Source organism: Mixophyes fleayi, chromosome 10, assembly GCF_038048845.1.
Source record: "Mixophyes fleayi isolate aMixFle1 chromosome 10, aMixFle1.hap1, whole genome shotgun sequence".
NCBI lineage: Eukaryota > Metazoa > Chordata > Amphibia > Anura > Limnodynastidae > Mixophyes > Mixophyes fleayi.
Window position 1 is genome coordinate 53,634,096 of NC_134411.1, and position 25,446 is coordinate 53,659,541.

General features: G+C 40.5%; 1 protein-coding gene across 5 annotated transcripts in view; it reads left to right on the top strand.

Annotated features, from left to right (window-relative positions):
• The first annotated feature begins 884 nt into the window (after positions 1–884).
• The window catches only part of RASGRP2 (RAS guanyl releasing protein 2), a 104,366-nt gene continuing 79,804 nt past the window's right edge, over positions 885–25,446 (top strand). For 4 of the 5 annotated variants that reach the window (XR_012679532.1, XR_012679533.1, XR_012679534.1 and 1 more), the window contains exons 1-3: positions 16,880–16,954; positions 21,446–21,518; positions 23,392–23,541. Coding sequence is in view for 2 of the 5 variants with exons in the window: in XM_075188773.1 (XP_075044874.1) it covers positions 23,472–23,541 (70 nt within the window). In the remaining 3 variants the exon portion in view is untranslated. Of the gene's footprint in view, positions 965–16,879; positions 16,955–21,445; positions 21,519–23,391; positions 23,542–25,446 lie in introns of those variants that run through there. The other variant, XM_075188774.1, reaches the window with a different exon arrangement.

Below are 25,446 nucleotides of genomic sequence, written 5' to 3' on the forward strand. Positions count from 1 at the left end.
AGAAATAATAGGGTTTGCAACAGTTTTTTTTAAATAAGCTGAAATACTGCCAGTGTCATATCAACATAGTAGTTTATATCATAACTATTTTTATTGTGTGCCTCTATTTACATGAGCATTTTCAATATCAGGGAGCATTTATATTGATTTTTATTTATCAAACCATACCCTGGTAGGATAAACTGTTCCCAATTTCTAGGAGTGTTCTCAAGTTATGGAGATTTGTCTATTAACACAGGGTCATTTCTATAATTCGGTATACTAGATTTGAATCTGCTATATAAAGTAACAAAAAATACCGTTACTTTGATACTAAGCATGTTGGGTAGTCATGTTCATTTGTGGATTAGTTCATTTGTGGATTAGATAAGTGCTTTTTACTGTGCAGCATTTGGCGATCGCAACACACCTATAATAGGAATAAACCAAGCTTGTAATGGAATATTATATTGAAATGCTGCGTGTACCACAGTATTTATTAACAAGTATTCAGGGAAACGTCCCCCACTCACCTATATCATTGAAACCTCTATACTTACAAATATTTTTCTTTGTTTTGCTTTGATGATACTTGTATAAATGTCGGGTGTTGGTAGATATGATTGACCCTATAGACACACTGTAAAAATTTGTAACTTCGATAACAAAACGGACTAGTACCCTGGACGTGATCATATAACTAGTAATAACAAGGAGACAGCGGACAATTTAGATCTTCACTAGACCTGTGTAAGCGATCACATGGTGAAGCTGACAAGACTGCGATGGGGTACGTACGGTACTCGAATATCAGAGGAGGATGTTGTTGTGTTGGGGTTAAATGCACTATGTTGATTATCTGTTGCTGTTTCCTGCCCAGATGTACTGGGAGGAAGTGTAACTCAAATTGTATCAGAGGAGGGTGTTTTGGGCGGTGAAAAAGTGACAGAGGGGGGCTGTGCGCTGTCACAACTGCTGAGGAGAGGTAGGGAGTATGTTGCTTTACTGTGGTAGATAAAATACTCACACTGTTATTGTGTAGTCTTATGTGCACTTTTCTGTTGCTTTGCGAAACAACCGTTTGTGTGGAAGAACTAGTTTTGTTTGACTTTTTGCGATGTGTTGTGTCATCTTGCATAGCTGTTTGCCATTTAATTATTTCTTTGCTTTTACATTATGTGCTTTTTTTATTGTATTTCTCAATTGACATTAGCTCATTTTTACCAAGTTATTGAGTACATCAAGTTCTATTGACATCCTCAGTGAAATCTGTATAAAGTATATATTTAATGTTAAATATATGTGCAATAACTTTTCTTAGAATTATACATTTGAAGTACATATACAGTGCCCTACTACTGAAAATGTTCTGATTAACTGGAATGTTTTAGAATTATATTTTTTTTCCACATAAACTTGTTTTGTAACACATTGGAGCTCATGTTCAATGCATATTAAGTTTTTGACATATAATATGCTTTTTTACTTTTGCACAAGCGTACAAAGCAGTAGTCCAAAATTAGTGGTTTGTGCATATGCTTAGAAGTAAAAAAGAGTATTATACACCAAAAACGCAACTTGCGTTCATCTCAACATGAGCCTCATAATTTTGATCACAACTTGTCTATTTGGCATAATAACAATTTATTCTCAAAATAGACCTGTGTTTATCCCACACTTGTTTCCTTTCACTTACTGCTATATTTCTAAATACATCTGCTATGATCTGTTGTGTAAAAAAAAGTATTATTTTTGTAAACTTTGTTTCTTTGTAGACACAAATGGTCCTTTGCAAAACACAGAAAATGCTTATTTAATTGCACAAATATGCCTAAATGCTAACTGAATTTTATGCTCCAACCGCACTTTCCAGTTTTTGGAACCGTCATCTCAAAGGGGGATGTGCCTACATTTGCGGTTTGCGGATCCTCTAGAAAATACAATTAATGGGAGCAGTAAAAACTTAAAATCATAGTCCAACTTATTTAGGATCACTCCCCTACTTTAATTTGAACTTTGCCCCTAAAAATGCCCCTTTCCACAAAATTAAGGCGCAACCTGCTTCCCATTGAAAGTATAGGATTTTGGACTGCAAATCTGGACACTTAACCATAGAACTGGTTACATTTGTGCAAACGTAGGTGGATAAAGCCACACAACAGGATTTGCACTGCATTTTTGCACTTTTACATTTTCAGAAATTACCTACACTGTTTACATATTATAGTTGTCTATGTTTGTGCAATTCTATATTGAATCTGGGATTTTATGTATTTCAGTACTAATTTTTCCCCATGCCAATTTAATTGTGAAGAATGACAAAATTCTAAAATATCATACCAGGGGAGGAATTCAGTTGGCCGCGTTACTTGTGAAAATTTATCAAGCTGTGGGTTTGAAAAAGTAGAGATGTCTATAACAACTAATCAGATTGTAGCTGTAGTTATGTAGAATGTACTAAATAAATGATAACTAGAATCGGATTGGTTGCTATAGACAACATCTCCACTTTTTCAAACTCGCAGCATGATAAATTTAACCCTAAATGTCTACCTCACAAACAGACACACACTAGGGACCATTTTGTCAGAAGTCATCTGTAGATTGTGATTATGCAGTGCTTGGTCAAGTTGGTAAAATTGACCCACCCTATTGTTACAGTGAGTGGACATGTAAAGATTCCTTGTTTTTCAGTTAGTTCCTTTTGCTGATTTTGGTTCCTTTATGCTGCTTTAGTAAAGCACAGTGCTGCTCAGTCATGTGATATGCAGACTCTCAGCTTCCAAAAACAGGAAGAGTCTGCAGTTTACATGAATTAGCCAAGCGCCCATTTACCAACAACATATTAATATGTCATTTGCCTGTTTAAAACTGAGGGGCTTGTAAAGAGTTTCACGTGGTACAGAATTAAGTGTCTGGTTGTGATCCCCTCACATAAACTCCTAAATTTCATCTGCCAATTATGGACCTCATTTAGAGTCAGACGGAAAGTCCGTCTAAAAAGTGTAGGAGTGGGAGTGTGCCGCAGCTTGGTAGGGTATTACGAGTGGCAAGCAACCCCAGTCGTGTTGCATTTGCGCTTCACTGCGACTAGGATTTACATACATAGTCACGTCTTCACAATTCCGCGTTCCGCCCATTCTCTCATAATGAGCTGCAAGTTGTTGCAAGTGTTAATTGCACCCATGATGCAGGAAGATATGGTGCTTTCTGCACATGTGTGATAGTCTTTTTTTTTTGGATGTGCCTAAAACGGATTTTTTTCGTCCGACTCTAAATGAGGTCCTATATGTATGGAATACAAAGAACAACAAATGTTCTTGATTTGATAACTATTTTTTATTTGTTCAATAAATTGTAAGTTGTATTTCATTTTTCACTGCCCCTTCTTTGGATCTTGAACTGGGCTATTTTAGATACTATATTGTAACACCCCCTTTCTTCGGCTAGGTTGTGTGTGCTAGTCTTTGTGGGTCCTGTCTTCAAATTGTCTCTTTACCTTGTATTCAGTTTTGCGAAGTACCTCCACTTTGGTCTAAGTACTGTAGGCTTTTCATGGGGTAGTGTCCTGGAGTTAGCAACACCAGACAAAGACCAAGGAACCCTCCGCCCCCCTACACTGAATCACAGGCACACACAAAGGAAATAATATCACACCAAATTATCTTTAAAAGCCACACTGGCACATGTATTAGTGATAAATGAGCTTCTAAAGGTATTTTCAAATATTTTAAAACAAATTGTATATAATCTATAAATAGTACTGCCTAATACCTGTACTATCATACATATACAGCGGGTGAAATAAGTATTGAACACATCAACATTTTTCTTGGTAAATATATATTTAATGTGGCTATTGTAATGAAATTTACACCAAATGTCAGCAACAACCCTTGCAATCCACACATGCAAAGAAATCAAACCATAGATGTCCATAATTAAATTTTTTTGTATTAATGTGTATATTCCTTCCACTCTATTTTCCCACAACTAACAGGTACCTCTCTTTTATCTACTATTATCTGGCAAATATAACTAATATCCAACAATTACCACGAAATTCGGTCAACAGCATAAATAGACATAAATAATTCTGCAGATTTCTTTAGACGGTTGTTTCAATATGAGCCTCGCCTTCTACGTCTCCAGTGGACCATATATTCAATTCATTACCATAAGTTCCTCCCAACCACAGGTTTATGAATTTTACTTATATGTGGCTGAAAGGATAATGAGGTAGTCTGCACAATTTCTCATATATATGTATATATATATATGTGTATGTATATATATATATATATATATATATATATATATATATATATCTATGTATGTATATATATATATTAGAGATGCTCACTGACCTCCGTGAACTGGTTTTGGATCTGGATTAGCTTCGTGTTTTGGTTTTGGTTTTGGCAAAACCGCCCTCTTGTGTCTTGGTTTTGGATCTGTATGTTTTTTAGAAAAATTGCTAAAATATGCTAAAATCACATACGTTTGCTCTTTTTTTGACCCTACATTATTATTAACCTCAATATCACTAATTTCAAGGCATTTGCAGTCAATTATGACCACCTCACATGTCACAATATTATTTTCGTACACTTTCAAACAAATACTGCAGCGACCTGGTTGGATGCTAAGCGACAGAGCAATGACTTATACACAAAGCAGTTCCTAGCACTTCTAGGACACATTGGCACACAGCAGTGGCAGAAAAGTTGTGCAAGATGGAATTGTCCTTGGGACCTCCCACCCATATGTTGGAACTTAAAATGGACATACACACTTTAACAAACCAAGCACTTCAGCCACAAAAGTGCCAGTCCTTGTGGCTGAAGTGCTTGGTTGGTTTGGGTCCCCACAAAACAAGCTAACAATGGGCTTAAGGCACCTAAGGTAACAGTGCTGTTAATGTATTCTACTGTGGCAAGATGTTGTTGTCATCATCCTCAGCCTCATCCTCACCCTCATCAGTGTGTACATCATTCTCAAACATTTTTAATTCATCACCGCTGGAATCCACCATAAGAGAAGTCCAATTCCAAAGTAGCATCCTCAGTTGGTGTATCATCGGCTACACTTGGGCTGTTCAGGCACATATTTGCAGAAATGCTGAAAGGGGCCTTTTTTATGGGTACACGATCAGAATGGTCACGATTACACATAGCACTCGTGGATAGACTCTCCTCAGGGATTTATGTAATTACTGAATCTGAACATACATTTTCCTCTAATGCCTTACTGTTTTCTTCCAGCTTGGCTTTTACACGTAAAAGTATTTGGACACCACTTTTGGAGTCTGAATGACAAGGTTTGCTTGGTCATACTGACCTTACAAGATGATGCCAGTGACAGTTGCAGAACTCGCACTCATAGAGAAAGGCGAAGGCCTCATTCTTTCTTTGCCACTGCGTGTGTAGAATGGCATGTTGGCAATTTTTTTTTAATGCAGATAACTTTGCCTGGATTACAGGTCTTTTTTTCTTGACCAAGGTAAAAGGTGTTTTTTATACATTTTTGTTTCCCTGACTTAAAAACACTATGCACTTTTACATAGGCTTTACCAGATGACGTAGAGGGATTACTATCATCATGACTGGTTCCAGCAGCTGCTTGGTGCTCCTGCTCTTCTGTGTACTGCTGTGAATCCATTTTGATAACACTATACACTTTGACTGCAAATTGAAAAGAAAAGCTTGCCGGGCCTAGTATTTGTATTTCAGCAATGACACTTAGTAATGGAGCACTCCTCTTTGTGTGTAACCTATATAACACCATACAATTTGACTGCAGATTTACAGTTTTACACTAAGCCTGCCAGCCCAAGTATTTGTATTTCAGCAATGATAATTACCAATGGAGCAATAAAGCTCTCCTCTTTTTGTGTTTCCTATATAACACAGTAGAATGTGACTGCAGATTTACAGTTTTACACCAAGCCTGCCAGCCCAAGTATTTGTATTTCAGCAATGATAATTAACAATGGAGTAATGGAGCTCTCAAAAATGCCACTGTAGATTTTGTTGAACAATGCTACCCCTGCGTCCTTCTATTCTATCTAGCTTGCTGCCCAAGTGCTCTACAGACTCTGCTACCCCTTTTGTGTCCCTCTGTGAAATGGCGCTAGATCGCTGTGGAGGGCGGTAATTATGGAATTCAAAACTCACGAGATCCGAGATCCTATGACGTAATGATGATGTTTTGCCTCATTTTCGATACCGAAAAAGCGCAAAAGTACTCGGATATGCTAAGTTTGAGCATCTCTAATATATATATATTTATATTTAATTCAGTCTCTGCTCCCTAACTAACTTTCCGGGTGCTATTATCTCAGTCCAGCAAAAAGGTTTAAGTTAATTTTCTTCAGGGCTTCCCCACCACAACCCATTTAACTAACAAATATTTGTCAGTCCAATCACATGAACAATCTAAGAAACATTTGTACTTATCAGCCTTTCTGTTTCTCTCTTTGCTCCGATTTTCAGATATATCGCAGCAGCCCAGATTACAGTGTCTCCACTTATAGCATTCTGCTATAGCACTTCTTCTACTCTTCCAATTGCTGCCCTTCCATCTCAACCCTTCTCAAAATTCCAACTGCTGTTTTCAACTGCTACTTCACCAACTCCCCTTTTCCACGCAGGTTGAAAGATGCTGTTCTTTGCCTGCAGGGGAGTTATCTATAGCAGATGTACGGCCTGCACAGTAGCTCTTCCTAATTGGTCATATGGTAGCATCATTGGTGCCCTAGTGCGTTGCCTGGGTCGATTAGGGGCTAAGAGGTTTTTCCAGTCTCCCCCTGACACCCCTGGTGGGTGTTCGATTTCTTCGCCAATCTCATTCTCACTTGGTAAATCTGGCAATTGCCTGCTTGCCTCTTTCACCCCTGGACTCATCTTCTTAGATCTTCTTTCTACTTAGTTCACTGCCCTTCCCAAAGCCCTCTCAGAAGACTTGGGTTGGCGAACCAATTCGCGATCAGGAACGACAGCTTCAACTTCTCTAACAGGAGGGTCATACCCCCATTCATCTTCATCACTCTCTCTCTCTTCATTAGCTAGTTAGTTCACTTTCATTTGCTGTGTCCTTAATATACCTGGTTGTCTCCACCGAGTAGCAGTATTATGTTTATCTTCCTCATCACTTTGAAATCTCACATCCCTACCAATGGGCTTTAGGTGTTGCCTATTGTAAGTCTTTACTGGTCCTGTCTTTCTTTCTGGTCTCTCTCGATATACAGATGAGCCACACATTTTCTACACCACCTCATATGGTTCTCTGCTCCACTTATTGGCTGGTTTGTGCTTTCCAGGTATTCCTAAATACCGCAGCAACACTCTGACTCCAGCAGCAAGTACATTTTTTTTCACCCGAACATCATAGCGGGCCTTATTTCTCTTTCCCGACTTGATGGAAACTTCTTGAGCTAATCAATAAGCCTCCCTCAAGCTCTGGACATACTGAAGGTGATTCTGCCCGGAGTGTGGGATGTTGTTCACTCCAAAATTTATATCAACCAGCAACCAAGCTTCTTTTCCAAACATGAGCAGGTAAGGTGAGTATCCTGTAGACTAATTTTTCATTGTAAGCATGTACAGTTGTGAGCATGTACTAACTGACTGATGTGCCTTTTCCAATGTGCCCTTTTAACAGTATAAAACCTGCCCATCATATTGAGATGGGTCTGGTTAAATCTCTCCGGTTGTGGGTCTCCTTCTGGGTGGAAACGCGTAGTCCGAGACTTGCGTATCCCACACAACTCACATAATTCTCTGATCAGACGACACTCGAAGTCTCTTCTTTGGTCAGAATGGATTCTAGCAGGAAGTCCATAAAGCACAAAGAAATTCTCCCATAGGATCTTGACCACCGTTGTAGCTCCTTGGTCTTTAGACGGATAGACTTGAGCATATTGCGAATAGTCTATCAATGAGTGACTACAAGTATACTATTAATGTTACTCTCATCGTTCTTTACAGACAAGAAGTCAATACACAAAAGTTCTAAAGGCCCATCAGATGAAATGTTCTTCAAGGGTGCTGCTCTCTCAGGTAGAGTTTTTCTTAAGATACATGTCCCACAAGTCTTGCAGTATTTCTCAATCGCCATCTCCATTCTGGGCCAGTAAAATCGATCAGCAATAAGACTACTGGTTTTTTCAACACCCAAATGTCCATGCTGGTCATGTAGAGCATTCAGGACTGTGACAGTTAAAGGAAGAGTAATTCAAAAAGCAAAAACAACAAGTGATCACAAGTTTAATGATGCTTACTTCAAATGGATGTCTGTTTTGATCTGTTCCAGAATACCAATTGTCTCCTCAACCTGCCATCTCTACAAGGGTTTCCATATAGAGAAGCCCTCCTCTCACAATCAAACAATCTCACTGTCTATGCAATAGTACCACTTCTTCAGTCTTGATAGTCTTCGAGCCCAGTCTTTCCTTGCTCTTCACCAACCAACGGACAGCCCCTATAGACAAGTCCTCTTGTTGGCCACAAAACCCCAGTAAAGATCGTTACTCTTTCAGCTTCGTAGGCTGAGCCCATTCTGTGACAGCATATATCTTGGCTGGATCAGTAGAGATCCCAACCCTGCTGACAATGTGCCCCACATACTTCACCTGCTTCTGGCACAGTTTGCACTTATCCAGGGATTACTTCAGCCCCTTGGTTTCCAGACGATAGAGGATCTTGAGTAGTCTCTCATTATGTTCTCTCAATGGTTTCGCGAAAACAATCAAGTCTTCTAAATATATGATCACTTCACAAAAGTTCATATCTCCTACCATCTCATCCATAGACCTTTGGAATGTAGCCAGGGCCTCAACACTCTTTGTGGCATGCACTTGAACTTATAGAAACCTTCTGGGCATACAAAGGCTCTCTTTTTGAGTGTCGTAGCTTCATGGAGATCTGATAGTATTCACTTCTCAGGTCCAATACAGAGTACTATTTGCTCCCTTGTTGACTTTCTCATGCCTCATTGATTCGGGCACCATTTTTTTTTTCCTATAGTCCACACACATCTGTATGTTACCACTCTTTTCTGGTCACTACTATAGTAGAAGCATATGGACTTTAGGACTTTTTTTTATTACATCATTCTCCAGTAGGCCCTTCAAATGGTCATATATGTCAGTTGGGGCTAATTTCCTTGACCTTTCTCTGTAGGGTCTCTCATCAGTGAGGTAGATCTTGTGGTGGACTCCTCTTGCCAGCCCTAGGTCCAAAACAAAGCTGTAGACTGTGAGCACCAACTACACGAGTCTTACTAGCCTCTCCTTCTTTCTATATGCTGCCAAACATACAGGGTGGATAGTCATTGTCTGGTGGTACTCTTTCCTTTCGACTTCTTGGCACCAGTGAGCCAAAGTGTTGAACAGATGTGCATTTGTCCCAGCAATAATGTGTACATCTTGCTTTTCCTATTCTGGGTCTGGACATAACAAAGCTGCTATATGTACCGCTTTCTCGACACCAGCCACACTTTGTGGGAGCTTCAAACCCACCATGATGTATCCCACGGTAGCTGTGGGTAGCTGTGTTTGCTGAGTCCCCAGATAGTCAATCCGGCTGCACCTTCACATCAGACAGTGTCACGGGCACTAGGAGTCTTTACCCAGGGATCACCAGATGGTAGGCTTACCAGAGCAATGTAGATGGTAATAGGGTACTCTGGTAGCTGGGTGATCACGGAACATGAAATGATGGCCGATGAGATGCTCAGGAAAGTCTATGACTAGCAACACTGGAAATGAGGTAATGATACACAAGGAACTGTATGGACAAGGACACGTGAAGGTAGTCAGTGGTCTGCGATAGCAAGTTGTACCACTGCTATAGTGAGGAGGAATGTCCAACAGAAACAAGGAGGTGATGAGAGTCAGCGGTCTGCGGGTAGCAAGTTGTACCGCAGTCTGAGTGAAGGAATGGAATCCAAGTGGAGGTATCCAGGTAGTCAGTGGTCTGCGGTAGCAAGTTGTACCACTGCTATGTGAGAGGATAATGGAACAGGTGATACCGGAAACAGGGATCAGTGGTCTGACATCAGCAAGTTGTACCACTGAATATATATGTGAGGAGGTGCACAGGGGAAGACTGCAACACAGGATATACACAGGCACCTTATACACGATCCACAGTGATATGCACAATATAGATATATATATGGATATAAATGACTGAGCAGGTCTGCAATCTAGAAAGTCTCTTGAAGTAGTCCAGCACAATGATAACACAGTCAATGATGGCAATAGACTCAGCGGATAGCAGACTCCAGGGAGAACCAAACACAGTCCAGCAAGATATGCAATACACAGCACAGTCAATGAGAAGTATGCATACCGTGGTTCAGCAGTAGCAGTCAGATGGGATTGCAGCGGTACCTGAGCGGCTGGAGGCCGACTGGATAGGAAGTCCCTGGATAGGTGAAGCAGCGGTCTAGCAGGTGCAGCGCACAGGTGAGTAGACCGACAGGGACACGAATCCACAGGAGTCAGCAACAGGTGGAACTGGACTTATAGGAAACCCAGGTGAATGGAGATGATCCAGCAGAGGGTAGTAGGAGAGATACAAATCCAATGCTGACAGGAGGGTAGAGACCAGTGGAACACGTGAAGGCGTGGAGAGTGGATCAGCAGGAGATGGACGATAGCGCTGACCACAGCGGCAGGACTCAGCGGCACACGGAGGTAACCAGTAGCAACCACAGGAACCAACAGCGATGGGAAACAGGAGTGCAGCGCAGGGCAGGAGCTGAAGATCACGAAGTGTAGCAGATGGTAATGAAAAGCGGCAGTCTCGAGGAAGTCACAGCAAAGATGAGATGAGAGTGTAGTGCACGGAGGCAGCGGGTAGTAATCAGCTGGCAGTCACGATGTTGAACACAGGCGAGTTGCAAGCAGGAGACTGTAGTGCACAGAGGCAGCGGATAGTAGTCAGCTGGCAGTCACGATGTTGAACACAGGCAAGTTGCAAGCAGGAGACTGTAGTGCACAGAGGCAGCGGATAGTAGTCAGCTGGCAGTCACGATGTTGAACACAGGCGAATTGCAAGCCGGAGACTGTAGTGCACAGAGGCAGCTGATAGTAGTCAGCTGGCAGTCACGATGTTGAACACAGGCGAGTTGCAAGCAGGAGACTGTAGTGCACGGAGGCAGCGGATAGTAATCAGCTGGCAGTCTTGATGAGAAGCAGGTGAGTGAGGTAAAAGCTGGAGTGCACGGAGGCAGCGGATAGCAATGAGCAAACAGTAATGATGATACAGTTGATGGTAGAAGTGGTATGGAACCACAGAAGTAGAAGTGGTTTGGAAACCACAGGAATCAGCAGCGCTGAATACACGAGTAATACAGGAACACCTTCAGAGACTCATGAGGAATGAGACTCCAAGATCAGCCCACGTGGTGGTGACCACAGGTGCTTAATATAGGGAGGTTGCCTGATCTGCCAATTAAGTTAAAGGAGTATACACTGAAGTATAGAAAAGGGCTGCGCATGCGCAGACCCTCAGGATGGTGGACGGCCACGGTTCCTAAATGTCCGGGAAGAGGCACTCACGGTCCGGTGAGTGACAGACAGATTCTCCCAAAACCACTTCTCAAATACAATGGACACCTGTGAACCACTATCCAAGAGGGCAGTACACTTCTTCCCATTAAGTAGAGCAGACACGTGGAGCTGGGCCTACCAGGCCAGGCGGTAAACTGTTCCACATAGTTGACACTTTTCCCATAGTGTTTACACTGGTTCTCTGTGGGGGTCAGTTCAGGTTCTTCTGGCCCCCTTTTTTTGCTTCCCAATGACTTCAGAGAAAGGCATCTTCTCTGGTGGCGTTCTCGTAGGCCATTTGTTGTGACATCTTCAAGCTATATGGCCCATTTGGCCATATTCAAAACACCTCCTGGGGTCACTCCCTCTCTGTGATGGTTTAGAATGTGGTGATGGTGCAGGACTGGCAGTCTCTGTCACGAGTGATCCACAGCTCGCTTCCTCCTTCAGCATCCCGGCTGTCATGACAACAGCAGGGACGTCACTTCCGGTTCCCCTCGTCCCGACCATCTTCATGGTAACAGTCGGCTCTTCTGTATTTAAGGCAGGGAGGGCTTCCCTGCCGGTTATAGTGTTCCAGTCCTGCACTGACCTGCTTTTGAATTCCTGTATACCTGATCTACCATTGTGACCTTTTGCCTGTACCTTGGACCCTGCCTGTTTGCCTGTAACCCTAACCTTTTGGCTTGTATTCTGGACTTCGCTGTTTCGCTACGGACCTCTGACCACGGCCTGCCTCTGACCACCCGTTCCGGCCTGGGCTAGCGTCCCCGATTCCATCTGCGCTGCGGCCATCTTTGATGAGCTTCTACTACTCTGAGCCTAAGACCTGGAGGCATCTGAGTACCTGTGAGCACATAAAGCTCTATGGGAAAGGCGGCTGCTAAAGGTGAAGATCTCTACTCTACCTGTTCTAAAAGCTCATCTAGGTGGTCATGGCCCTAACAGTCTCCATGCTAGCTAAATGGCTAACAAACCGTCTATCTGTTTCTTTTGAGCTTGAACGATCTTCATCAATTCCTCCACATTCACACTGGGTTCTGACTTCAAACTGACTGTATTGACCTTCTTGGTCACTCTATCTCTCATATCTATTAACGCTTCTTCTTGCTTGACCACATGTATCAACTGGTTGAAGGTAGGTGCTGTCCTCTCGGCACAGCTGTTTTGCAACTTTATAGCAGTGTCCATAGACAATGCTCTTCTCATCAGTTGTTGAATTTGACTCTCATCCACTTCCACCAGGGTCAGTCCCTTTTTCTCAACCATTCAATATATTAGTTTGTCTAATCAATATAAATATTTTGAAAACTTTCCCCCTGACCCTTGACACGTATTACTCAACTTAAAAAATAGACCAGTCGCGTCTTCCAGTGTCTCGTATTCGCTAACAACATATAGTCTTGAGCAGTGACTTGAGGATCACTCCACTGAGCAGCTTGTACAACTTCCATCACACAACCTTGTAAACTCTCCGTCACCCTCTGTCTTTTGTCCATTTCAGGGCAAGGCTACTCTTCTAAATATAAAATGACAGTGTCTTTCTATGTTTCATAAGCTTCTTCTCCTGTGCTAGTACACCTGAAAAGGGTCTTAATCTTCTCTATCCACCATCATATTGGGACTTTCCCAATTGTTTAACAAGCTTATTCAGTGCCATCAAAAACATCTGATTCCGCACATCCGATACTTCACCGGAGCCTTAGGAGGAACCATCCCTCCTACAAGTGTCCTGTAGTTACACACCATATTGCTCTTCCGCCTTACTTAAATTTGACTCAGAAGTGACTCTCCCATCTTTACTAGGCCTAGCAGACACCAGGGAGTAACTCTTTTTCTAACCTGGTTTCACCTTCCAGTAACACAGTATGTGTTAATGTCAACCAATCCCCACATCTTTAGGCCTGGGCATTGATGCCCTTTCTGCAGCTATTTTAGTAATCTCTTCATCAGTAATTTCTGACAACTCTCCACTGAGTGCAAAGCAACTCTAGAGAGCTGTTCACACCAGCTGTATATCACCTCTTGCGACAACTTTGCCATGGCGCTCATCTTCTTGTAAGCAACTCTGAGTTCGTTACTCGAATCTCAGCAGTAACTCAGCATGGGGTGTAACAACCCCTGTCTTTGGCTAGGGTGTGTGTGCTAGTTGTTGTGTGTCCTGTCTGCAAATGGACTCTTTACCTTATATTCTGTTTCGTGCAAAGCCTCCACCGTAGGTGAAGTACCGTAGACTCTTCATAGGGTAGTGCCCTGGAGTTTGCAACACCAGACAAAGACCAATGAACCCCCCTATTCCCCCTACACTGGATCACAGCACATACTGAGGAAATATTATCACACCAAATTATCTTGAGAAGCTACAATGGCACATGTATTAGTGATGTATGAGCTTCTAAAGGGATTTTCAAATATTTTGAATCAAATATCTAATTTGTAGCTTAAACAATTGTATATAATCAATAAATAGTACTATCTAATACCTATACTATCATACATATATATTATTTCCACTCTATTCCCCCACAACTAAGGGGTACCTCTCTTTTATCCACGATTATCTGGCAAATATAAATAATATCCAACAATTAGCACGAAATACGTTCAACAGCATAAACAAACATAAATGATTATGCAGTTTGTTTTAGAAGGTAGTTTCAATATGAGTCTTTTCTTCTGTCTCCGGTTGACCATATATTCACTTCAACATCATAGGTTCCTCACACTGCAGGTTTATGAATGTATCTTATATGTGGCTGATTGTATAGTGAGGCAGTCTGCACAGTTTCTCATAATTTTATATATATATATATATATATATATATATATATATATATATATATATATTATACAGTCTCTGCTCCCTACCTAACTGTCCCTTCACTAATCCCTTGTTGATATTATCTCAGTCCAGCGAAATAATTAATTTCCTTCAGGGCTCCCCACCACAACCCTATCTAACTAGCAAATATGTCTCAGTCCAATCACATGAACAATATAGGAAGCATTTGTACTTATCAGCCTCTCTCCGCTGTTCAGATCTCTCACAGCAGTCCAGCTTTTAGTGTCTTCAGTTATAGCATTCTCCTCCGCCTATACAGCGCTGGCCTCTCTCATCACTGCAGTAGCCCTTGCTCAGTACTGTTTCCTTTCCTCTCCTCCATGTTCCTTCTACTCTTCCAACTGCTGTCTCTCCCTCTCAGTTCCTCTCAGAATTCCAACTGCTGTTTTCAACTGCTACTTCACCAGTTCCTCTTCCCCACTGCATGCTGGGAGATGCTGTTCTCTGCCTGCAGGGGAGGTATGTAAAGCAGATGTGCAGCCTGCTCGGGTCACCAGTGCTACACTATTATTCTGTCTTTCTGTAAATAACTGCACAGTGCCACTTCTAGATTTGTATGCTGGGTAAATGTATCAGCAGACTTTCTGGGAGACTCCTGGATTTCGGCAAGTGTTTCCGAGCTCCGAGCAGAGTAGGCCATCCTCCTGGATCCCACCAATATGACATGATTATGAATAAACTGTGTCACCAATGCCCCGTTCTCGCTCTACGGTGACACGATTTGCAATGTTACGCAATGGGGGGCAGGCCCATAATGATACATATTGTGTCATCACACAATCTGTACTTGTTCCTTCGCCTCACCTCTATGATCTCGTTGAGGGGAAGTACAAAAGTAAGCAAGTATAACAGTATCACTCCTCTTCTTCTGTATACAATGTGCTATGTATATGAACTGATACACAATATCAATTCTCTTGTTATGTATGCTGTGTTTGATTCCTGGAATTTGCTTTTTATGTATGGGCATCTGTAAAAAAAACCCACTTATATTATGTATGCTTGACATAATTCTCAGTATCTGTTCGTACTCTGTATGTATGGACAACTGCATAGTGCCTCTTTAATGCTCTACTATGTTGGAGAGAATTTTTTGTATCTGCTCTTATCTTTATGTATGGACAACTGCAAAATGTCTCTTGTTCTGGATACAATTCTTGTTAAATGTAAATGAATAATTGCATAGTACTACTTTTCCCCACTAAGCTCTCTGTTTGTGGTCATGAAAGGATGTGGCTAACGAGCGTGGTGGAGCTTAATGAGCCAAAGGTTTTGTGTTTATAGGCTCCTGTTATATATCCGGATCTGCTTCTTCTAGTGATGGTCCTTCACTTGTGTGCACCAAGAACTAACCTTGTTAAAAAAATACGATTTAATAAGCAGACACAAATTAAATACAGCTGTTTTGGCCCATCTTGTAGTTGTCTGTAAACTAAATAAAAAGGTAAGTGAACGGATAGGGGAATGTTACTTTAATAGATGGGAAGGAAGTGCTAAACTGAAACATTTAGTAAGTGGACAATGCAGAAGGATCACCTTTAAATGTGGCCACTCAGGCAGGATGAAATGGATCATTTTGTTTTTTGTTGCTGATGACTACACATACCGATAATGATCAATTATAATTTGATAAGATTACTCTTGTACTTCACATTAATTTTCGGGACAAACATGAGCTGATATTGGCAAATTTGTTAAACTTAAACTTACTCTGCAGCTAGTGCACAAGGGTACAGTAGGACACACACATGTTTATGTTCCAGTGTTATATAGCTGTACACTCATGTTAGCACTAAACACATAAGCAAATGCACTAGTGCTGGTCATTATAAATTATCCTAACATCAACGACTGTGTAATGCTTTCTGTTAGGACCAGACTGTTTCATGTGTGTGTTTAAAAGAACATACCACCATGCAGCCCCCGAAGGATATGAGATTGCACAGGGCTGGTCTAAAAGATTATTAATACAGTACAATATCCAGAGCAGACATAGTAACATTTAAAAAAAAAAAAATTTCATGTCACAAAAGAGCCAATCACGAGCAGGCCAGTACCCTGATTCAGTGTCTAAGTTATTGATGGGTACTCCTATTGATAGTTATTGGAGATTTACACCTCCTTCACATTTTATTGAATTTATCTAGGCATCTTCAGGGGTTGTAATGGTTGGACCTTTTCAAAAGAGAGTATATGATTTAAAAATTGCTTCAAAGCTAAGATAGTAGACACAGATGAGGATATCTCTTTCAGAGCAGTGGCCTTCACTGCAAAAAACAAGGTTTCTCAAAGTAAAATGTGTCAACAGCCTCCTTATCAATGCTAGCAAATAAATATTGCTTGGTACTATCGGAATGGGTATGCATATGATATTGTTTATTAATGTAGACCCCTCTCACTAAAACCCAGAGGCATAAGTTAAGCTCTGCAAAACCATACTGGGGCTAGGTTTTTCTGATGAACAAAGACTAATTTAATGAATTTGTTGTTTGATGCATGGAAAGTCAAAAGTGGATCCTCACAGTCATCTCCTATGTTATCACTGCTTCCTGTTTGTCAATAGGGGCTGAGAGGTAACTAGTCTGCATATTAGCAGTTGAAGGTCCAGAGTTTTTAGGATACCAGTATTGATTCCAAATGTATCCAAGAGTCTGGTATGTGGATGGGGATTTATATCTAGGAATTTGGGGTGAGTCTAAAAGGGTGTCTCGTATATTATGTATCAATGGTTGTGTATTCAATTGACAGCAATCTAAAGGATCGCTGCCAGCTTGTATACAAGAGTGATTAGCCCATGTTCACACAATTGAAGATGTAGGAGACAACTTTTTAAATGTTTGGCAGTGCTCACGTTACCATATATTACCGGAATATGGCGTGCATAGATATGATTAGTGGCAACAGAAGTATTGTGAGTGCTTGAGCTGGCCCCTATGCTTCTAGATATAATAATAATAATAATAATAATAATAATAATATATCTAGAAGCATGTATGCTTCTAGATATAACATTGTTAATGACCATTTAGGCCAATAAGTCTTCAGAGTGTGGAGCTGGGTGTTTAATATTTTTTTGATCAGCACTGTAAATATTTAAATTGTCCCACTACATAGTATAAGTACTGGTCAGGCTGTACTAGTTCTGTCATGATTTTATCCAACACAATCACATGAATCTAGTCAGTTGTGTGAAAAAACACAGTTGTGTGAAACAATAACATTATAATATTATTTATCCTTCCACTACAGAAAGAGGAACATTATATTTGCAGTGAGGAATTAAGAGGGCGTTTTAGTGATTATTATTCATATTCATAATTTTAATTTACCTGCTCTTTGCAATGAGCATCATGAGAGGCTGTCATGTGAGATCTTGAGGTCTAGGTGGAAAATTGTTGATTTAAAAGGCAATATTCAGTGGGCAGCACGGTGGCTAAGTGGTTAGCACTTCTGCCTTACAGCACTGGGGTCATGAGTTCAATTCCCAACCTCCCTATGTTTGCCTTACAGCACTGGGTGCTCTGGTTTCCTCCCACACTCCAAAAAAATACTGGTAGGTTAATTGGCTGCTAACAAATTGACCCTAGTCTATGTTTGGGTGTGTTTGTGTTAGGCAATTTAGACTGTAAGCCTCAATGGAGCAGGGACTGATATGAGTGAGTTTTCTGTACAGCGCTGCGGAATTAGTGGCGCTATATAAATAAGTTGTGATGATGATGATGATTCAGTTGTTAGTATTGTTTGTAGTAAAACAGCCAAAAAAAAATCCCATTCCTTAGAGGGATTTTAACATATCTCAAAATAAAGGGAATACAAATGTATGTGTGGAATCACAGGGCTTTAAATGTGTTCCGTAGGCAGAGGTAGGCTACACTTTGTTGTAATAAATTGCTCACCCAAAACCTTCAGGTGCTGTGTAGTCTTTTTTCCAGGTGCATAGTTTTAATACTGCACATTTAGGAATAGACACTGTGGAAAATTCAAAGTAATCATTAGACAGACATCTTAATCTTATCTTCAGAGTGATAGTACAGTCAAACTAAGGGGCCGGTTTATCACCGCTTTTAAAGCCTTAAGTCCTATGAAAACTGCACTAGTCACATGATTAAGGCAGTTGTAGGTAAGGTAATTACGCCAACTGAGGGTGACATTAGCAGCTCTTTCCCATAGTTAAAGCCCTGCCCGAGAGGGACCTGCTGATCCCTCACTCTCCTCCCCTTATTTCTGTCTAAAGACAGCACATGCACAGTAAATACACCGGGACAAAACCTGGAAGTGCAGTGAAAGTTATCTCTTTGACAATCTGTCTTCACCAAGACAGCCGCTAATCAGAGGAACTGTCTTGGCAAGACTCAATTGATAAATTGATCCGGTAATTCATCTCTTATGACTGCGAAAATAGATGAAAATAGATGATAGTTAACAGGAAAAATATGCAATTATTCATAAGTAGGAGCCTTAGAGTGGCCTGTGAGGCTTGTTGCCGAAGAATTACCTTAGATGTACTATGCTCATTATCAGAGGCGGGCTGGGCCGGGGGGCAGGGGGGCATCGGCCCCCCGGGCCGATCAGATTTTGCGCTTCTAGGGCCGGGGGGTAGGCCGGCCGCCCCCCGATGCAATTTCTCCTGATTTTTTTCTGCGGCCGCATCTGATGTCATCAGATGCGGCCGTGTCAGCGCACAGGCGGCCGCATCACATGACAGGGGATGCGGCCACGTCATCATTGACGCGGCCGCATCCCCTGTAATGAGATGCGGCCGCCTGTGTGCCCCCCTGCCTGCAGCATCCCAGCCCGCGCCTGCTCATTATAGTGAAAAATGTAATTACTTGCTATAGTAAATACAGCTGGTTCATTGAAAATGCAAAGAATTAACATGTTTTATATAGAGTACTTTATTATGTATGCTAATCCCTATTAGAAACTAATAAGGAAAGTCATTGGTTACAGTGCTAGGACTACAAGTACAACACTAGTGGGGTAACCAGGTCAATCACCAGTTATCGCAGCAAAGGAAAACCTCTCACCGCCATGATTAACCAAGACGTGATACGCAGCTGCTTGGAGAGCTTCAAGAGTGGACTTACCAATTTACTAGGCCAGTGGTGGTGGATCTGCACATGTGTGACCCGGCTACCCCATTTCCGCATGTGCAGTGGAACCGAAAGGCCTGATTTGGGCTTTCAGTTTCATTTGTTAAAGAAAGTTTAGAAAGATATAAAAAATGATTAAAACATTTCTTGATAGGGAGAAGCCCGATCTCTGCCGAAAACATACATTTTTTTCAGAGATAGGGTTTTTCTCTCTTTACTAAATAGAGCACCATATGCGTTTGGATGTGTGGATTGGACATTTTAGCAAACTGAATTTAGAGCTACTGTTTCAATAGCTTTTTCTCCTCTGCACCAACTGTCTAGGGATTCTAATGAGGATGGTGGAATGTACATACATTTTATTTCAACGTAAATAACTGCTTTATGTTATGTAAAAATTGGTTGTATAGCTGGGCAGACAGAAATGTGACAAAGATTGTGGCCTAAAGTGTCACAATTTTTAAATCAGTTATCCTAAATTAATATTCCCGGCAGTTAATGAGTTACACAGATTTCATCTAAACAAAATCTTAATGAAATCTTCTTTCACATGGTAAAGTCGTCTTATACCCATTTCTGTCATTCTATCATCTGCAGTCTCTTTAATCTCTTTGTTGTCTCCACCCTGAAGTCTTAATTGATAGCTCATTTCTCAGGTTATTACAGTACATTGAGACTTCACAACTTCCTGTGTTGTACTTCCCTTCAGCCTTCGACATACACATCCTAATTACAACACTGCTCTCCTTATTTTTCTAATGTGAATCCTGCCAGTCATTGATCTCACTGTATCCTTATTCTATTTTGTAATGTTCTAGGTATTACAGGGCTTAATTATGACCACCAACAGTTCACTTTTGCATGAAGAAACCTATTTATCAATTATTTGAACTGTCTGTTTCTGACATGGTGTTATCAGATGAGGCCACTGGACAAAATATTTTTTTGATGAAATACTTTATTTTTCAGTCCAGGAGGTAAATGTATCGAGCTGTGATTTTGAATTTCCAGCTATTTTCTCGGGCAAGTTTAAAATAGCCCATTTATTAACCAGCGATTTCATGTAAAATCGCTAGAGATGTGTTTTTTTTTTCAAAATCGCCATTTTCAAAATCGCTACAAATTGCAGCCCAGATTTTTTCACACTGTACCTATACAAAGCGCCAAATGTATGAAGCTGCGATTTTGCAAATTCGCCCGAGTTTGAATTCAAAATCGCCAGATACAACCTGCTGCTTTCTATAGGCGAGATTGGTAAACACATCACTGTTACACTGTACACTGTAGAGCAGTGTTAATATAACAGGAGGCACAATTGCACTTTCAATAAACCATCTTTTTTGTTGTAGAGGGGCAAAAATAATTATGAATTTTCTTACGAGGGGCAATTTATTTCATATTTGCCTACTCTCCCGGAATTCCCGGGAGGCTCCCGAATTTCGGGGAGTCCTCACGGACTTCCGGAAGAGTAGGCAAAGCACCCACATTTGGGATGGGGCTTAATCACGTCATTAAGGTCCGCCCCCTCCATTCAATGACGTGACATCTTAAAAGTTGGCATGTATGATTTATTTTAAGAATAGATTGTCCCCCGTTAGAAATGAATCACGGCTTGATACATTTACCCCCAGATCTCTTTTAAATTAATATAGGAGTTAGCCTAAATCCCCCTCCCAGAAAATACATTTTATTGATTGAGATAGATGAAAAGTAGATACAATGCAACTTTTATGTCATTCCTACCACTACATATTTCTATGTATAAAAGTATTTTTAGAAAACTTACAATCTTTACAATTTTTACAAAATTTACAATAGATTGTATACTGGGCCCTCTCTCTCTGTCTGTAATACCCAGTCTTGTGTTATTACAGTATTTGTTCCCAATTGCTAAACACTATGAAATATGCTGGTGCTATATAAATAAATTGTATTAATAATAATAATACTTTTTTTTAAATTTTATTTTAGTAACAGATCTGGAACTGGGAGCTCAACCCCAGACTTCTAGGTCCACGGAACCACTGAGAGGGCCTCCAAAGTGGTAAGTATCTCTCTTATTGCTCTGGATAGCTTTTGCTCTGGTATCTGAGTATCAAGCTGGGTGTTATTCAGCTACCACGTCTCTAGAATATTGTTAAATTGCAGCTAAAGGTAATTATTTATCATGTGCCCATAAAAAATAAGAGGCCTATGTAAGTCCAGTTACCCTCTGGCATTAAGAAGCATGATTTTACTAACATTTTTAACTCCAGTAAAAGCATGGAACCTATTGGTTCCAGAGATTCCAGTTCCCTTTGTGCCTGCATTTGGGAGTGGCAGTGGCAGCACCTGCATATTTCAGTGGCTGCCTTCTCTACTCACTTGCGTAGAATCCTCCACTGACCCCTCCTCCCCGATCGAAGGTGCAAGCACTGGTTGCAAGACAAACGTGTTTTCTTAATGCCAGCCTAGAGTGAGTGAGTATACATGGAGCATGAAAGTTTGGCAAAAAGGTAATGGTTTGTGAAGCCAGTCTGCCAAAAAGGTCTAAGCAAGGAAGAATTACTAAAAATAGGAGGGAGGGGCAATGTCATGAGCAGCAAGGAGAGAAAGGAGCAGGAAATTTTCCCCTCCGACAACAACAGGTTAAGTTATCTAAATGTGCTAAGGAAACTGTTTTTTTTTAAATTATTTATCTCATCTAAACTTTTAGTCCATTGTTTTTAGTTCATCCCTTCTACCCAAGTCTGTAGCTCTTGGTAGCTGAAAGCAGAATTTAATGCAAACATAGTTTTGAGATTTGAATTTTGTCTGTTTGCCCTGTTGCCTTTATGTATGCATTTTGCTATCCACAGACACATCAACTAGACCTCACCTCATTGAAATTAACTATTTTCTTCCAAGTCTGCTAGTTTTAGCCTTATTTTGGTAATTTTTGACTCAGAAAAGCAAAAGACAATATGTCTCATATTTGTCGAGTTTGTGATAGTAAACACATTGGCTTATGCATAATTGTTATTCTGTAATTTGTAATGTAATATGCAAAAACATTTTTATACAGTAATAATAAAATCAACTACTTCTCATTTGGTTATGAACACCTGCAATATTTTAAATACGACAGCAAAATTTTTGCCTAATGTGTGCTTATATACATTATATATAAATGTCCCTGCCATTTTCAGAACTATGACACAATTGTGGCATTTCACCACAGAGGGGATGGGGCCAAAATGACGTGATTTGCGGCTCCGCATCCCCCCTACACTTGCCACTTGCCCTGCACCTGCACTTTTTAAACTTGGCAAGTATGGTATTGTGTATGATATAGCTATCATATAATATACAGCTATTATAAATCTGGTGGCAGCCAGTGAACTTAATATAATGTAAGTAATGGAGACACAATTATCATTAATTATGAATTATATGAATAAACACTACTGATTTTGCAAGATACCCAAGGGGATAACATGCTAAGGGTTTCCAATGCCAGAGGAAGTAATCTATGAAAACAGGAAGATATACCAGTAAGATCATAACAGATAGAGGAAGAGGTTACCCAAAGTAAGGGAGGGGTAAGTTTGAATAGTAGATGTTTACATATCACTGCACCTTTTTGCATTGCTAATGACAATATGAGAAATAGCTTAATGTATGTCAAACAGTAATGTATAGGTATAGATCACAGGTATGTGATCTATTTTTACAGAAGACTTGAGAACTTAGGGTTTTCCTGATAAGGTTTTTATTCATAATTTGGATTTCCATGGCTAAAATATTACATTATATTAGTATTTCTCTTCATACTAACACTAACATTCCCTGAACACCATTTTTTTCTTCTTATGGTTTCTGGAACTTTCTGGAAACTTTAGGACAATGTAAGTCTATTAGATTTTGTATGTGAATTTTTTTCTTTTTTTCTTTTTCAGCTGGTGTATTTGACAGACTTTATGACTTGTTGGGAACCCATCCAACCAGAACCCTTGCAACAATCAATGAGAAGACAGAAATGGATACTTTGGATCTGGAGAAGGGCCTCACCATAGATGAAATGATAGCAGTGTGCATCCAGAACTTTGGTGAGAACCCAAAATCATAAATTTGTTATTTGTTGTTATTTATTGTTGCTCATCTGGTTCTGGTTCTTATAGCGGTTCTTAAACACCATACATTGAACATGCATAGAACATACTTTGTTATATGTATACTAAAACACTTAATATTCTTACTTTTGAAAGTGATAAATGATTGCTGACAACTGGGGATGTTACAATAAGCACAAATGAATGGGCTTTACAACTGAGCTAGCAATCTAGAATGTAGAATTTAAAATATGAATTATATACACACACGCACACACTCACACATATATATATATATATATATATATATATATATATATATATATATATAATATATTTACATTCATATATATATATATATATATATATATATATATATATATACATTCATATATCTATACACATATATATATATATACAAGTTAACCCGTGCATGATACTCATGCATACACATGTGTGTTCATGAGGTAAAATTACCTCACGAAAATGAGTTTGAGCCCTCAACTCTTAAATTTAGCCTTTACTACCCCTCCCACGGGGGGAAGGGGGGATGATGGAAGTTAACTGACTTCACTATTCTAATTTTTTTGACAAATAATGTCAGTATACCAAATTTCAGGTCAATTGGATGAGCCCTTTCTGAGAAAATAGTTTTTTCCACACACACACTAACACACGCCGCTACACATGCAGGGGCGGATCTAGAAAATGTTTGTACCCGGGACGATGTTAGGGGGGGGGACGAGTTAGGCCACGCCCCTTTCCGACTTCTGAGGCTGCCGGTCCGCTCGGCAGTGACAGGCAGGGACAGTGTGCTGCCCGGCTGCTCTGATTGTGTAAACACAATCAGAGCAGCCGGGCAGCACACTATCACTGCCAAACGGACCTGCACATACTGTGCAGCCGTCGGCAGCAAACCCCTGCTGGGGGGGGGGGGGGGGGGCGATTGCCCCGATCGCCCCCCCTGGATCCGCCACTGTACACATGTGTGTTCATGAGGAAAATGAGTTTGAGCCCTCAACTCGTAAATTTAGCCTTTACTACCCCTCCCACGGGGAGAAGAGGGGATGATGGAAGTTAACTGACTTCACTATTCTATTTTTTTTGTCAAATAATGTCAGTATACCAAATTTCAGGTCAATTGGATGAGCCCTTTCCAAATCGTAAATTTAGCCTTTACTACCCCCCCCCCACGGGGGGAAGAGGGGATGATGGAAGTTAACTGACTCCACTATTCTAATTTTTTTGTCAAATAATGTCAGTATACCAAATTTCAGGTCAATTGGATGAGCCCTTTCTGAGAAAATAGATTTTTCCACACACAGACTAACACACGCCGCTAGGCTTTTATATTATAGATATATATATATATATATATATATATATATATATATATATATATACATATATATATATACAAGTTAACCCGTGCATGATACTCATGCATTCTAGTCAAATCAAGCTACTTAAGGTGTTAAAAAGGTTCTTGTCATGTATTTGGGCCATAGCCCAGGCCTCCTCAGGGGAAGAGCGTTACTTCCCGACGTAAGCGCCATTTTTTAACGTGGTTTTGTCCACATGTCACCACCTCATCATTCTTCTCCATCACCTCATCCTTCATTTTCATCGCCACATCTATCCAGATGTCTATCCAGACACAGGGATCTCTCTCAGCGGTCCTGAGTATCATACTCCTCTCACTGTCACCCCCGTAAAAACCACAAACCACTCCCCACTGTCACCCCCGGCAACCACCAACCACTCCCAACTGTCACTTCTCCTTCAAGAAATATATATATATTTTTTTAAAATCTTTATAAACACTTTTAACAATTAACAAATTAAATTAACAAATTAAAAACATCTTAGTATACCAAATTTCAGCCCTTTCTGAATTTTTTT